The 16,314-nt window shown below is 45.1% G+C and overlaps 1 protein-coding gene across 4 annotated transcripts in view; it reads left to right on the top strand.

Annotated features, from left to right (window-relative positions):
• Positions 1-16,314, top strand: part of ahi1 (Abelson helper integration site 1) — a 260,111-nt gene that overhangs the window by 184,563 nt on the left and 59,234 nt on the right. For 3 of the 4 annotated variants that reach the window (XM_072554134.1, XM_072554114.1, XM_072554123.1), the window contains one exon: positions 11,485-11,543. The exons of the other annotated variant lie outside the window; for it this stretch is intronic. In XM_072554134.1, the coding sequence (XP_072410235.1) occupies positions 11,485-11,543 (59 nt within the window). The remainder of the gene's footprint in view (positions 1-11,484; positions 11,544-16,314) is intronic. 4 annotated transcript variants of the gene reach the window in all.

The raw sequence follows: 16,314 nt of genomic DNA, 5'->3' as shown, positions 1-16,314 counted from the left end.
CCCCCATTCCCCCCCACCATCACACCCACTCCAGTTACAGGTTCCGCCCCCACTCCCAGCTCTACACCCACACCAGATCCCAGTTCCCAGCCCTGCCGAGTTTTCACCATCCCCCCAGACCTCCCCCTCACTGAGGACGAACGATCAGTCCTCAGCAAAGGACTCATCTTCATCCCCCTCCGTCCACGCATCAATGAATTTAATACACGCCATGATGTTGAACAATTCTTCCCTCGCCTCCGCCTCCGAGCTTACTTTCACAATCAGGACTCCCGCCCACCTTCCGAGGACCCCTTCGCCCACCTCCAACACACTGCATCCACCTGGACACCCCGCGCTGACCTATTACCTGCCCTCGACCTCTTCATTTCCAACTGCCGCCGGGACATTAACCGCCTCAACCTGTCTACCCCCCTCCCCCACTCCAACCTCTCACCCTCACAACGCGCAGCCCTCCAATCCCTCTGCTCCAATCCCAACCTCACCATCAAGCCAGCGGATAAAGGGGGCGCAGTGGTAGTCTGGCGCACTGACCTCTACACCGCTGAAGCCAAACGTCAACTCGAGGACACCTCTTCCTACTGCCCCCTCGACCATGACCCAACCCCATCACCAAACCATCATCTCCCAGACCATACAGAACCTCATCACCTCAGGAGATCTCCCACCCACAGCTTCCAACCTCATAGTCCGGGAATCCCGGTTCTACCTCCTTCCTAAGATCCACAAGCCTGACCACCCTGGCCGACCCATTGTCTCAGCATGCTCCTGCCCCACTGAACTCATTTCTACCTACCTCGACACTGTCCTATCCCCCCTAGTCCAGGAACTCCCCACATACGTTCGAGACACCACCCACGCCCTCCACCTCCTCCAAGACTTCCGTTTCCCTGGCCCCCAACGCCTCATCTTCACCATGGATATCCAATCCCTCTATACCTCCATCCGCCATGACCAGGGCCTCCAAGCCCTCCGTTTTTTTCCTCTTCAGACGTCCCCAACAGTACCCTTCCACCAACACTCTCATTCGTTTGGCCGAACTGGTCCTCACCCTTAACAATTTCTCCTTTGAATCCTCCCACTTCCTCCAGACCAAAGGGTTGGCCATGGGCACACGTATGGGCCCCAGCTATGCCTGTCTCTTTGTTGGCTACGTAGAGCAGTTGATCTTCCGTAATTACACCGGCACCACTCCCCACCTCTTCCTCCGCTACATTGATGACTGCATTGGCGCCACCTCGTGCTCCCACGAGGAGGTTGAGCAATTCATCAACTTCACCAACACATTCCACCCTGACCTTAAATTTACCTGGACCATCTCTGACACCTCCCTCCCCTTCCTGGACCTCTCCATCTCCATTAATGACGACCGACTTGACACTGACATTTTTTGCAAACCCACCGACTCCAACAGCTACCTGGATTACACCTCTTCCCACCCTACCTCTTGTAAAAATACCATCCCGTATTCCCAATTCCTCCGCCTCCGCCGGATCTGCTCCCAGGAGGATCAGTTCCACTACAGAACACACCAAATGGCCTCCTTCTTTAGAGACCGCAATTTCCCTTCCCACATGGTTAAAGATGCCCTCCAACGCATCTCGTCTACATCCCGCACCTCCGCCCTCAGACCCCACCCCTCCAACCGTAACAAGGACAGAATGTCCCTGGTGCTCACCTTCCACCCGACCAACCTTCGCATAAACCAAATCATCCACCGACATTTCCGCCACCTCCAAACAGACCCCCCTACCAGGGATATATTTCCCTCCCCACCCCTTTCCGCCTTCCGCAAAGACCGTTCCCTCCGCAACTACCTGGTCAGGTCCACGCCCCCAAACAACCTACCCTCCAATCCTGGCACTTTCCCCTGCCACTTTCCCCTGCCACCACAGGAACTGTAAAACCTGCGCCCACACCTCCTCCCTCACCTCTATCCAAGGGCCTAAAGGAGCCTTCCACATCCATCAAAGTTTTACTTGCACATCCACTAATATCATTTATTGTATCTGTTGCTCCCGATGCGGTCTCCTCTACATTGGGGAGATTGGGCGCCTCCTAGCAGAGCGCTTTAGGGAACATCTCCGGGACACCCGCACCAATCAACCACACCGCCCCGTTGAAATTTCCCCCTCCCATTCCCCCTCCCACTCTGCCGAGGACATGGAGGTCCTGGGCCTCCTTCACCGCCGCTCCCTCACCACCAGACACCTGGAGGAAGAACGTCTCATCTTCCGCCTTGGAACACTTCAACCCCAAGGCATCAATGTGGACTTCAACAGTTTCCTCATTTCCCCTTCCCCCACCTCACCCTAGTTCTAAACTTCCAGCTCAGTAACTGTCCCCATGACTTGTCCATACTTTTCCTACCTGCCTATCTTCTTTTCCACCTATCCACTCCACCCTCTCCTCCTTGACCTATCACCTTCATCCCCTCCCCCACTCACCCATTGTACTCTATGCTACTTTCTCCCCACCCCCACCCTCCTCTAGCTTATTTCTCCACGCTTCAGGTTCACTGCCTTTATTCCTGATGAAGGACTTTTGCCCGAAACGTCAATTTCGAAGCTACTTGGATGCTGCCTGAACTGCTGTGCTCTTCCAGCACCACTAATCCAGAATCTGGTTTCCAGCATCTGCAGTCATTGTTTTACCTTATTGGAGAGTATTCCATCATACTCTTGAATTTTGCTTTGTAATAGTATACAAGCTTAAGGAAAACAGAAGACTTGAGAAGGCCTCCAGCTAGGCCAGCATTTATTGCCCATTTTTCATTGCCTCCATAAAGGTGATCGTGAGTTGCCTATTGATCCACTGCAGTCTGTTTGATGTCAGGACACCCCCAATTTTGTTAGGAAGAAAGTTCCAGGAATTTGACTCAGCAACAGTGAAGAAAAAGTGAGAAGTTCTACAAATCAGGATATTGTGTGACTTAAGAGGAACTTGAAGGTGTGGTGTTCCAAGGTGTCTAAGCAAAGAATATATGTTTGAAACGTGCTTTCAAAGAAACATCGGGAAGTTGTTGCACTACATATTATTGAAGATACATCCAGCTACAATGGTGCACCTGTGGTGGAGGGAATGAATACTTAAGGTGTTCAGTATGATGCTGATCAAACTGATTGCTTTGATCTTGATGATGTATAGCTTTTTGAGTGTTGTTGGAACTGCAGTCAAACATGCAAGTGGAGAGTATTTCATCGCACCCTGACGTGCATCTTTATAGATGCTTGAGATTAGGGAGACAGATGGTGAGTTATTTACCACAGAATTCTCAGCATCTTACTCACTTTTGTAGCCACAGCATTTATAATAATTATTCTCCATATAACCATAGACTGCTTCAAAGGTAGTTTTATTGATTTGATTAATTTGCTGTGTTTATTGTCACGTGTATCTTTTTTCAAAAATACAGTGAAAAGTACCGAATAGTGTCACCACTGTCCAGCGCCATTTAAAATGCAGAAAGATAAACCAAAATGTAGAGGTTAAAGATAGAAAATTAAAGAAATAAAGAAAAATTTTCCAAGATTACAGTCCTTTTTAAGTGCTCCGTCATGGGCCTAGTTGCCAGTCATGGTATCCTTTGCTGCTCAGCCACAGCTGGAATGAAAGTCATCACTCTTCAGTGGCATCTCGCCTCCACCAACGTCCCTGCCACTATGGGTCCATGCTGGACCTCACCAGTGCAAATGCCACTGATGCCGCCCGATATTTCACAGGCTCAAACCTGACTTCACCACTGCCATGAGTCTGCCCTGGGCCCACCTCACCTATTCAACCACTGCTGATGACGCCGTGTCTCCTGTTGGGCTCAAACTCATCTCCATCGCCGCCTCCTTGAATCTGCGCTGGATCAGGTGTCTTCGGGAACCAAACCTTTGTCTCAGCAGCCATGAGTCGGCACTAGGACTACCTTGACAATGCTGAAGCCATTGGGAACCCAAACTGTCTTCAACATCACTGCCACGAGTCTGCGCTGCCGGGCCTACACAAGTCCATGATGCTGGGCCTACTGGCCACCAATGCTGCAACCAAGCTCTTCATCAAGAGGTAAGTCAAATAAAATAAAGACGAGAAAAGCCTGGAGAAAAAGAAGGAACAAAGTAAAAAGAAGCTCTGCTCAACTGAGATAAACCTTTTAATGGCAAATGTTTATTTACAGAATAGTTCCTCTTAATGTTGTACTGTGTTAGCATTGTGTTGCATTGATACTTCTATTGTATTGTATTTCTTTTTAGAAATTTGAATAGCTATTTAGAAATGTTACAAGGTTGCAGTAAAATTGAAGTAGCCTGACTACATCACGAACACGTTTTCAAATGTAATCTCAACATTGATATTAAGCTATTACTTTGTCAGTCACTGTCAAGCCAACTGAAGTTTATATAAATATATTGCTTTTTTACCATTAAAGTTTGTATCTTCCATTCTGTGATTTTGTAATTTGGGCCTGCACATGGTGAATTAACACCACATGAAAGGAAAAATAGTAGTAGTTTTGTTGTCCCTTTGTCAAAATGTTGTATTAGATTAGTAATTACCCATCTGACAGCATAGAGCCATAGAAATGTACAGCATGGAAACAGACCCTTCGGTCTAACCCGTCCATGCCGACCAGATATCCCAACCCAATCTAGTCCCAACTGCCAGCACCCGGCCCACATCCCTCCAAACCCTTCCTATTCATATACCCATCCAAATGCCTCTTAAATGTTGCAATTGTACCAGCTTCCACCACATCCTCTGGCAGCTCATTCCATACACGTACCACCCTCTGCGTGAAAAAGTTGCCCCTTAGGTCTCTTTTATATCTTTCCCCTCTCACCCTAAACCTATGCCCTCTAGTTCTGGACTCCCCAACCCCAGGGAAAATACTTTGTCTATTTATCCTATCCATGCCCCTCATAATTTTGTAAACCTCTATAACATCACCCCTCAGCCTCCGACGCTCCAGGGAAAACAGCCCCAGCCTGTTCAGCCTCTCCCTGTAGCTCAGATCCTCCAACCCTGGCAACCTCCTTGTAAATCTTTTCTGAACCCTTTCAAGTTTCACAACATCTTTCCGATAGGAAGGAGACCAGAATTGCAGGCAATATTCCAACAGTGGCCTAACCAATGTCCTGTACATTCGCAACATGTGTTCCCAACTCTTGTATTCAATACTCTGACCAATAATGGAAAGCAAATCAAACACCTTCTTCACTATCCGATCTACCTGCGACTCCACTTTCAAGGAGCTATGAACCTGCACTCCAAGGCCTCTTTGTTCAGCAACACTCCCTAGGACCTTTCCATAAAGAAGGAGATTTACATCATTCACATTTGATGACATTGAGTTGGTTTTGACCAACAAATCAGTATTTGCTTGCTTGAATCAGGTGGCATCAATGAAGAAGTTGGTCTTGAAGATGGAAAGAAAATTTATAAATACAGAGGAATCTCAATTATCCGAACGAGATGGGAAGGCACCATCTTGTTCAAATAATTGCGTATTCGGTTAATTGATTCCCTCTGGGGCTCAGAGTTTTCTGTGAAGTCTGCTCCCTGTTCAGGAGACTAGGCTGCAGCAGTAGCACACCGCGCGCGAGCCCCACCTGCCCTCCAACCCACCCCCACGCCCTGCTCGCCCCCAATCCCGTCCGCTCCCACCCTGCCCCCCCAAACCCCACCCGCCCCAACCCCATCTGCTCCCTAAACCCTACCCGCCACCCAACCCTGTCCACCCCCACCCCCAGCCCCACCCCCACCCCCACCCCACATCCCGCCCCTCCGAAATCCCGTCCGCTCTCCCCAACCCCTCCCCTCTCAACCCTGTCTGCTTCCACCCTGCCCCCCCCAAACCTCGCCCGCCCCGCCCATCCCCAAAACGGTCCAACACGCCCCCCCCCCCCCCCCTCCATCCATCCCCACCCACCATCCAAACCCCGTCAGCACCCCAGCCCCCTGGCTGCACCAGTAGTAAGACTGCTGCTGCCTTTGTGGGGTAAGTCTCCAGGTAGCGCACACACACACATGCACATATGCACACAACTTTTTACCCTAACTTTTTGACAAGTTCCACCTCTACCCTGTACAGGACAATGTTGGAGAGATTATCTGAGGAAAGGGGTTTAGGATACACCTCTGTGTAGAACTCCAGGGAAAGTGTTTGGGAAGGGGAGAGAGAGAGGGCAGGAAGTCAGTTATTTGGAGACAGTGCCTGGACTGTACAGGACTGTTCTCGGCAGCATTTCAGTGAGCCGAGTTTGTTTTTAATCATGGTACCTGTAAACAAAAGATGCGATCGGAGTTGAAACAGTTCTTTGATGTAATGTTTCTATCGGGAACTCAAGATCTCTTTTGGATAATCTGATATTTGAATAATTGATATTCAGATAATCGAGGTTCCTCTATAGTCATTGGTTGGACAGATTTCAGTATTGTTGAAAGAACGACTCATTATGTTGAAGCTTTTCATCTTGCACTCATCAGGACAATTGGCAAGAATACCAATGTGAAGAGAAAAAAATGATCATTCTATGTCTGAACAGAATGTTGATTTTTTGGCAGGTGAATTCTGATTGGTTGTGGTATTATCATAGCGAATGTATCAATTAGTAATGGCAGACAGATAATGTGATGTGAACTAATTAACATTTGATGTGAATCCACAATTGGAAGACGTTTGTTTAAAAAAGCTCTTAAAGTATGAAGAATTGTGCTGATGATTAATTTAGAACTGTTATTTTGGGCTTGCAGTGTAACAGATTTACATGTACTGAAAGTTGCATATGTTAGTACACAGAGCTCTATTCTTTGCTCTGCTTAATAATAACTTGTTCACTGATGTCCAACTTGGTTTCTGCCAAAGCCACTCAGCTACTAACCTCATGACAGCCTTGATATAAATGGACAAAACAGCTGAATTCTACAGGTGAGGAGCAAGTGACTGCCATTGACATTATGGCTGCATTTGATAGAATGTTCCATCAAGGCACTCTACAAAACTGGAGTCCATGAGAATTGAGGGAAAACATCTCTGATGATTGGAGTCATTTCTGGCACAACGGTAGGTGGTTGAGGTTGTTAACAATCAGTCACCTTACCTGTGAGACATCTCTGCAGCAGTTCCTCATGCTACAGTCCTAGGCCCAACCGCTTTCGGGGCTACTTCGTCAATGACCACCCTTCCATCACGAGATCAGAAGTACAGATGTTTCCCGAGGATTGCACAATGTTCAGCATCATTTGTTGCTCCTCAGTTAAAGAAGCAGCCCATGTCCAAATACAACAAATAATATCCAGATTTGGGTTGACAAGTGGGAAATAACATGCATACCACATAAATGCCAGGCAATGATCAGACAGCAAGAGAGAATCTAACCTTGACATTCAATGGATTACTATAATTGAATTTGCCTCTAACAATATCCTAGGGGTTTCCATTGACCAGAAACTAAACTGGGCTAGCCGTATAAATACTGTAGCTACAAGAACAAGTCAGAAGCTAGGACTGTAGCAGCGACTATAACATCTCCTGACTCCTAAAAGCCTACTATCTAAAAAACACAAATCAAGAATGTGATGGAATATTTTCCACTTGCCTGGAGGACTGCAACTCCAATAACAGTCAAGATATTTGACACCTTACAAAACAAAGCAGCCTGCTTAATCAGCATCACATCTGCAAACATTCCCTCCTTCAACCACAAATATTCAGTGATAACAGTGCATACCATCTAGAAGCTGGACTGCAGAAATTGACCGAATCTCCTTAGTACTTCCTCTACCCACAACCACTCATCATTCTGAACTATAACCATATTGCTGTCCTCATTGTCACTGGGTGAAAATCCTGGAACTTCCTACACATGTAAGGTGGACAATTTGTGCTGGCGCAGGCAGGGACACCCACTTCCCATGAACATGAGTGGTGGCAGCTCTACAGGACATTCATTTGGTCATTATTGGAATACTGCATGTAATTCTGGTCTCCATGCTGTAGGAATGATGTTGTGAAACTTGAAAGTGTTCAGAAGACATTTACAAGGATGTAGCCAGGGTTGCATGGTTTGAGTTATAGAGAGGCTGAATAGGCTGGGGTACTTTCCCTGAAGCAACAGAGGTGAAGGGGTGATCTTATCGAGATTTTAAAAATCATAAGTGGCATAGACAGATTAAATAGACAAGATCTTTTCGGTGAGGTGGGGGAGTCCAAAACTAGAGGGAATAGATTTAAAGTGAGAGGGGAAAGATTTAAAAGGAATCTATGGGGCAATGTTTTCACTCAGATGGTGATGCGTGTTTGGAATGAGCAGCCAGAGGAAATGGTGGAGGCTAGTACAATTACAGCATTTAAAAGGCATCTGAATGGGTACATGAATAGGAAGGGTTTAGAGGGATATGGGCCAAATGCTGGCAAATGGGACTAGATTTATTTAGGATATCTGGTCGGCATGGATGAGTTGGACTAAAGGGTCTGTTTCACTGCTGCATACCTCTCTGAGTCTATGACAATTTGCAAGAATATGATTGTGCTGGGAAAACAACATTCATGCTACATGAGAGAACACTGATGACTGGTGGTAAGTGGAACTAACTGGTAGTGACATTGTCATGGATAATGCACCAGCCAGTGGTGACTAATAGTTAATTGTGAGGCTTAGTTTAAATTCCAAAACAGGCAACTGACTGAATGGTGCAGGCATTGCCCTGCAAAATGGGGCGGCATGGTGGCACAGTGGTTAGCACTGCTGCCTCACAGCGCCAGAGACCCGGGTTCAATTCCCACCTCAGGTGACTGACTGCGTGAAGTTTGCACATTCTCCCCGTGTCTGCGTGGGTTTCCTCCGGGTGCTCCAGTTTCCTCCCACAGTCCAAAAAAAAATGTGCAGGGTAGGTGAATTGGCCATGCTAAATTGCCTGTAGTGTTAGGGGTAGGGGAATGGATCTGGGTGGGTTGCGCTTCAGCGGGTTGGTGTGGACTTGTTGGGCCGAAGGGCCTGTTTCCACACTTTAAGTAATCTAATCTAAAAAAAAAAGAACCAGAACTACTGCTTACTTTGTTGAGTTTTAATGGGCGCTGAGCATGTACTTTAGTACATAGCACCCAGCCCATATCCCTCCAAACCCTTCCTATTCATATACCCATCCAAATGCCTTTTAAATGTTGCAATTGTACCAGCCTCCACCAATTTCTCTGGCAGCTCATTCCATACACGTACCACCCTCTGCGTGAAAAAGTTGCCCCTTTGGTCTCTTTTATATCTTTCCCCTCTCACCCTAAAACTATGCCCTCTAGTTCTGGACTCCCCAACCCCAGGGAAAAGACTTTACCTATTTACCCTATCCATGCCCATTATAACTTTGTAAACCTCTATAAGGTCACCCTCAGCCTCCGATGCTCCAGGGAAAACAGCCCCAGCCTGTTCAGCCTCTCTCTGTAGCTCAAATCATCCAACCCTGGCAACCTCCTTGTAAATCTTTTCTGAACCCTTTCAAGTTTCACAACATCTTTCTGATAATTGTCAAATCCTTTAACCATTATAGCATTCATGCTTTTATTGCTTTCTTGATATTCTTGAATACTACTTACAACTACTTACATCATTTACTTAGATTTACAGAAAGCATTTGATAGAAAAGCACATGGGACAGGCGATGTGGATTAATGATTGGCTAACAGGAAACAGGAAGTAGGAATAAATTAGTTGTTTTCACATTGGCAGCATGTGACTAGTCAGAAACCACAAGGATATATCCTTGGACACCATTGTTCACAATATAGATCAGTGGTTTTGGAGGTGGAGATTTGGAGGTCAAATGTAATGTTTTCAAATTTGCGAATGTAAATGCTGGGAGGGAATGTGAGTTGTGAGGAAGATGTAAAACATCTGTGAATGACAGGATGTTCACAGGGAAGACAATGGCACATGCAATATAATGTGGAAATATGCGGGGTCATCCACTTTGATAGGAGGAATGGATGTGCAGAATATTTTGTGAATGACGAGATTGGAATATGTAGAGGTGCAAAATGACTGAGATGCACTTGTCAATAAGTCACAGAAGGCTACCAAGCAGATGCAGCAACATATTAGTAAGGCTAATGGAAAATTGGCCTTTATTGCAAGAGGTGCTATATACAGGAGTAGTTCAGTCTTGCTTCAATTGTACAGGATATGGACTTGGTTGGACAGCATCTGGAGTACGGTGTCTAAGTTTGACTTTCTTGTCTCAGAAAAGATATTATTGCCATGGAGGCAGTGGAGTGAAGGTTTTGCAGACTTGTTTCTGAAATGGCAGGACTGTCTTCAGAAGATAGATTGGGCAAAATGGGTCTGTATTCTTTGGGGTTTTGAAGAGTAAGATGTGGTCTAATTGAAACTTATAAAATACTTAAGAGGATAGGCAAAGTAAATGTTGGAAGGATGTTTCCCCTTGTTAGGAATAATGTTAATCTTGCCAATATTGATCTTGCTTTGTGCACCTCCTGTTTATGCCATAACCTTGAATGCCTCACTCTATCTAAGCGCCCTATGATCAGTATGTCCTTTTCTACTATGATATCCCTTTATTGCTTACAAAACAAAACTTTTCATTGTACTTAGATACATGTGACTACAGCAAATCAAATCAAAATCAGAATTATGGGCAGAATTTAGAATGAGAGTAATGCCATCTTGTTCCGAGATGAGAAGAAACTTTTTTACTCGGGATTATTAATCTTTGGCATTCTGTACACAGGGCTGTGGAAGCAAGTCTTTGAATACATTGAAGGTGACGATTGATAAATTTCAGATTCCAATGGCATGCAGGCTTATAGAGATGGGGCGAGTAAAAAGCACTGAAGAGTACAATCAGTTATGATGATTTTGAATGGCCAGGAAGGCTCGATGGACTGAATGGTCTATTTCCATTCCTATATTCCTATTATTTGCAATTAATCTGTGATGCTAAAGACTTCAGGAGTGGACCAATATTTATCTAATCTGAATCAAAATTGTGCATACTAATCCATCACTGAATAAGCAAGAGGAAACAAGAGATTCTGCGATTAAAACTTAAGCTGATAAAAATAATGTTTCCATTAGCATTGTCCTCCATTGACAAGAAAGTTGTCCTTAATTTGTGCACTTTGCATTTTCTTTAAGTTCTGGTAAAAACGCTTGTAGCACTCTCAAATGTGTAGTGAAAAAATGCCTAGTGCGCTAAAATTTTGATGAGTACTGTTATTTTAGTAACTAAATCAGACATTGCTGCAGCACTGAGTTAATGTTATGGAAAAATAATATCATCTATCCTCTACTGTGTTTATTTCTCACTGCTGTAACCTAAGGTGCCACAGTAGATTCAAGATTTGTATTCAAGTTTTTTAACCAAGACATTTGAGTTTGAAATATGTTTTAGTGAAAAGCACCATTTAACGGGGAGAACTTATGAAGGACCTTTTGTTGTCTTCACCAAAGGTTATAACTCATTTCAGTGTTATCTTTTTGTTAGGCGGATTCAGTCCTGTCGGACATCGTTTTGGCAGAGCTCCATCAGTCAAACTAGAGAAGGTAGGAACTATATCAGTTTCCATCTTTGCTGCTGAGAAATCTTGTAATTTTATTTTGTAGAATCCTGGAATGATGCTATCATGGACAAAGGGGAAATGGAAGTGAATTTAAATTATGATTGCCTTTTCCCTCTTAAGTTCAAGCCAGCAATGTAGCATTTAATGTAAGATTTTCCCTTTTCTTCCTGTCCCTTGTTGAAGTTGACCAGGATGTGTGACCCAAACCGTTTTTTTTTGAGTTTCAGACTTAGAAATAAACCACAGAAAACTCCTTTATGATTAAGTCAAAGATAGGATTTATATTTAAACAAAAAGCAATGTTTCCAGCTAGTAACTTGGAGACAGAAATGGAGGAGGCAGACTACCTACTCAGCCAGGAATCCTGCATTTCTTTTGGAGGTCAGACAGTGAGTGAGCTATAAACTCTACATTGTACATTTAAGTAATTCGTCCAGTTTCAGTTTGTCATGTGATGAAATCAGGCACTTCAAATGCTGATGGTCCATCTTGTGAGATGATTGTGAGAAAAGCATTAGTTCTCAGTTTAGCATAACGGATCTCCCTTTGTTCAAAGGTGGCTCGAAACACACACAAAACAGAGATTACTGGAAAACACTAGCAGGTCTGACAGCATTTGTGGAGACAAAGCAGAGTTAATGTTTCATAGTACCAATCCAATGGATCTTCTCTGACTACCTTCAGTGCCAATATATCTTTTCTTAGACCAGGGGCCTAAAACTCTTCATAGTCTTCCATCTGTGGTCAGACTAATGACTTGTAAAGTTTTAACAAAACCATCCTGCTTCTATACTCCATTCCTTTCCTTTGGAAATAAAGGCCAACATTCCATTTGCCTTCCCAGTTACACACAACTCATTTGCCAGCTTTTTACAGTTCATGAACAAGGACTCCTAAATCCATCTGTTCTATATCTTTCTGCAGTTTTTCTACATTCCAGTCGCTGGCTGACCAGCATTAATTGCCTGTCCCTAGTAGACCTTGGGAAGGTAGTGGTGAGCTGCTTTCTTGATTGCTGCAGTCAATGTACTCTGAGTAGACCCACATGCCCTTAGGGACTTTGACCCAGCAGCAGTGAACAAACAGTAATATATTTCCAAGTCAGCATGTTAAGTGACTTGGAGAGGAATTGCAGGTGGTGGTGTCATCATGTATCTGCTGCACTTACCGTTCTAGATGAAAACGATCATGGATTTAGAGGGTACAGGAGCTGAGGAGTCCTGGTAGAACCCAAACTGGTGCTGCTTGATAGCTCAGGTGCTACTTAATAGTACTATTGATGACACCTTTCATCACTTTACTGGTGATCGAGGGGAAACTGATGATGCAGTAATTGGCTGGGTTGGATTTGTCCTGCTTTTAGCATATAAGACTTGGGCAATTTTCCACATTGTTGAGTATATGTCAGTGTTGTAACTGCACTGGAAGAGCTTGGCTAGCAGAGTGGCAAATTCTGAAGCGTAAGTCTTCAGTGCTATTGTTGGAATATTGACAGAGCCCATCACCTTTGCAGTATCCAGTGCCACTGTCAATTTCTTGATCTTGGATCTTTGGTGAATTCTGCAAACAGATATTTTATAGATAGTACACACTCTGCTATTGAGCAAGGATGGTGGATGGAGTGGATGCTTGTGGACGTGGCAAGGATCAAGCAGACTACTTTGTCTTGGATGATGTCAGGCTTCTTAAGTGTTACTGATGCTTCACTCATTCAAGCAAGTGAGGAGTATTCTGTCGCTCCTGACTTTGTGCCTTGCAGATAGTGGACAGACTTGTGAGTCAAAAGGTGAGTATTCCTATTCCTTTGTCCTATCCTTGTAGTCATTGTATTTATGTGGCAAATCCAATTGAGTTTCTTGTCAGTGGTAACCCCCAAGATGTTGATAGTGGGGGTTTCAGTGATGATGTAACAGTTGACTGTCAGGGGGTGATGGATAGATTGTTCCCTATTGGAGATGGTCATTGTCTGGTATTTGTGTGGCACAAACATTACTTACCGCCTGTTGCCCCAACCCTGAATATGGTTGAGATTTTGTTGATTTGAACATTGCTTCTGTATCTGGTGAGTTACAAATGGTGCTGCATGTTGTGCAATTATCGGCAAACATTCCCACTTCTGACCTTAAGGTGGAGAGAAGGCCATTGGTAAAGTAGCTGAAGATGGTTGCGCTAAGGACACTACCCTGAGAAATTCCTGCAGAAATGCCTTCAAACTGGATGACTGACCTTCAATAACTATAACAACATTTCAACTCCCCCTCCCACTCTGTCGAGGACATGGAGGTCGTGGGCCTCCTTCACCGCCGCTCCCTCACCACCAAACGCCTGGAGGAAGAACGCCTCATCTTCCGCCTCGGAATACTTCAACCCCAGGGCATCAATGTAGACTTCAACAGTTTCCTCATTTCCCCTTCCCCCACCTCACCCTAGTTCTAAACCTCCAGCTCAGTAACTGTCCCCTTGACTTGCCTGGACTTGTCCTACCTGCCTATCTTCTTTTCCACCTATCCACTCCACCCTCTCCTCCTTGACCTATCACCTTCATCCCCTCCCCCACTCACCCATTGTACTCTATGCTACTTTCTCCCCACCCCCACCATCCTCTAGCTTATCTCTCCACGCTCCAGGCTCACTGCCTTTATTCCTGATGAAGGGCTTTTGCCCGAAAAGTCGATTTCGAAGCTACTTGGATTCTGCCTGAACTGCTGTGCTCTTCCAGCACCACTAATCCAGAATCTGGTTTCCAGCATCTGCAGTCATTGTTTTTACCATCTTCACGTGTGCCAAGAGTGACTTCCCTAGCGATTTCGCCTCCTGATACTCACAGCTACTAGTCTTGCTCAGGGTCCTTGATGGTACATTCAGTCAAATGCGGCCTCGAAGTTAAGGGCTGTCACTCTCACCTGACTTGTAGTATTAAATATTTTAGTCCATGTTGAATCAAATGAGGTCAGGAGCTGAGGAGTCCTGGTAGAACCCAAACTGGTGCTGCTTGATAGCTCAGGTGCTCCTTAATAGTACTGTTGATGACACCTTCCATCACTTTACTGGTGATCGAGGGGAAACTGATGATGCAGTAATTGGCTGGGTTGGATTTGTCCTGCTTTTAGCATACAAGACATACTTGGGGAATTTTCCACATTGTTGGGTGTATGTCAGTGTTGTAACTGCACTGGAAGAGCTTGGCTAGCAGAGTGGCAAATTCTGAAGCGTAAGTCTTCAGTGCTATTGTTGGAATATTGACAGAGCCCATCACCTTTGCAGTATCCAGTGCCACTGTCAATTTCTTGATATCACGTGGAGTGAATTGACTTGGCTAAACACTGGCATCTGTGATATTGTCAACCACTGTAGGTTGCCAAGATGGATCATTGACTCAGTACCTTCTGGCTGAAGATTAAAATATTGGGCTCTTCCATCATTGAAGATGGGGATTTTTATAGATCCTCCTTCTTCAGTGTGTTGTTTTAATTGTCCACTACCATTCATGATTGGATGTGGCAGGACTGCAGAGCTTAGATCTGATCCATTGGTTGTGGGATCGCTTAGCTCTATCTCTTATGCATGCAAGCAGTTGTTTTGTAGCTTCACCAAATTGATACCTCATTTTTAGGCATGCCTGGTGCTGCTTCTGGCATGCCTTCCTGCACCCTCTATTGAACCAGGGTTGATCCCCTGGCTTGATATAATGGTTGAGTGAAAGATTTGCCAGGCCATCACCTTACAGGGTCTGTTGGAGCATAGTATTGCTGTTGTTGATGGCCCACAGTGTCTCATAGATGCCCAGTCTTGAGTTGTTAGATCTGTTCGAAATCTGTCCCATTTCACACAGTGGTACTACTACACAACTTGATGAAGAATGCTGTCAATGTGAAGACTGGATTTTGTCTCCCCACAGACAGTGCAGTGGTTATTCTTGCTGATATCATCATGGATAGATGCATCTGCAGCCAGTAGTTGATAAGAATGAGGTCAAGTATGTTTTCCTCTTGTTGATTTCCTAACCACCTGTTAGAGATGCAGTCGAGCAGCTGTGTCCTTTAGGACCTAACCAACTTGACCAGTATTGATGCTGCTGAGCCACGTTTGATGGTGGTCGTTGAAATCCCACACCTACAGCACATTTTGTGCCTTTGCAGCCCTCAGTGCTTCTTCCAAGTGATATTCAACATGGAGGAATAATGATTCATCAGCTGAGGGAGGATGATACGTGATAATCGGCAGGAAGTTTCGCTGCCCATGTTTAAACTGAAGCCATGAGACCTCATGGGCTTCAAAGTCAATGTTGAGGACTCCCAAGGGCAAATCTCTCCTGACTGTGTACAGTGTCACCACCTGAGCTGGGTCTGCCCTACCCATGGGACAGGACACACGCATGGATGGCGATGGTGGTGTTTGGGACTTTGTCTAAGGTATGATTCAGTGAGTATGACTATGTCAGCCTGTTGCTTGGCTAGTCTGTGAGTCAGTCCTACCACTAGCCCCTAGATGTTATTCAGAAAGACTTTGCAGGGTCAATGGGGTTGTTATTGTCATTGTCATTTCCAGTGACTAGGTTGATGTCGGGTGGTCCATCTAGTTTCATTCTTTCAGTGAGACATCATAACGATTGATTCAATGAGTGGCTTGCTCGGCCATTTCAGAGGACAGTTGAGAGTCAACCACATGGCTGTGGCTGTGAAGTCGTATGCAGGCCAAATCGGGCGAGGATGGTAGATTTGAAGGACATTAGCGAACCATTCTTCTCGCCAAAG

Source organism: Chiloscyllium punctatum, chromosome 3 (genome assembly GCF_047496795.1).
Source record: "Chiloscyllium punctatum isolate Juve2018m chromosome 3, sChiPun1.3, whole genome shotgun sequence".
Lineage (NCBI taxonomy): Eukaryota > Metazoa > Chordata > Chondrichthyes > Orectolobiformes > Hemiscylliidae > Chiloscyllium > Chiloscyllium punctatum.
The sequence above is the reverse complement of the archived record's forward strand: the minus strand, read 5'-3'. Positions and strand labels throughout refer to the sequence as shown.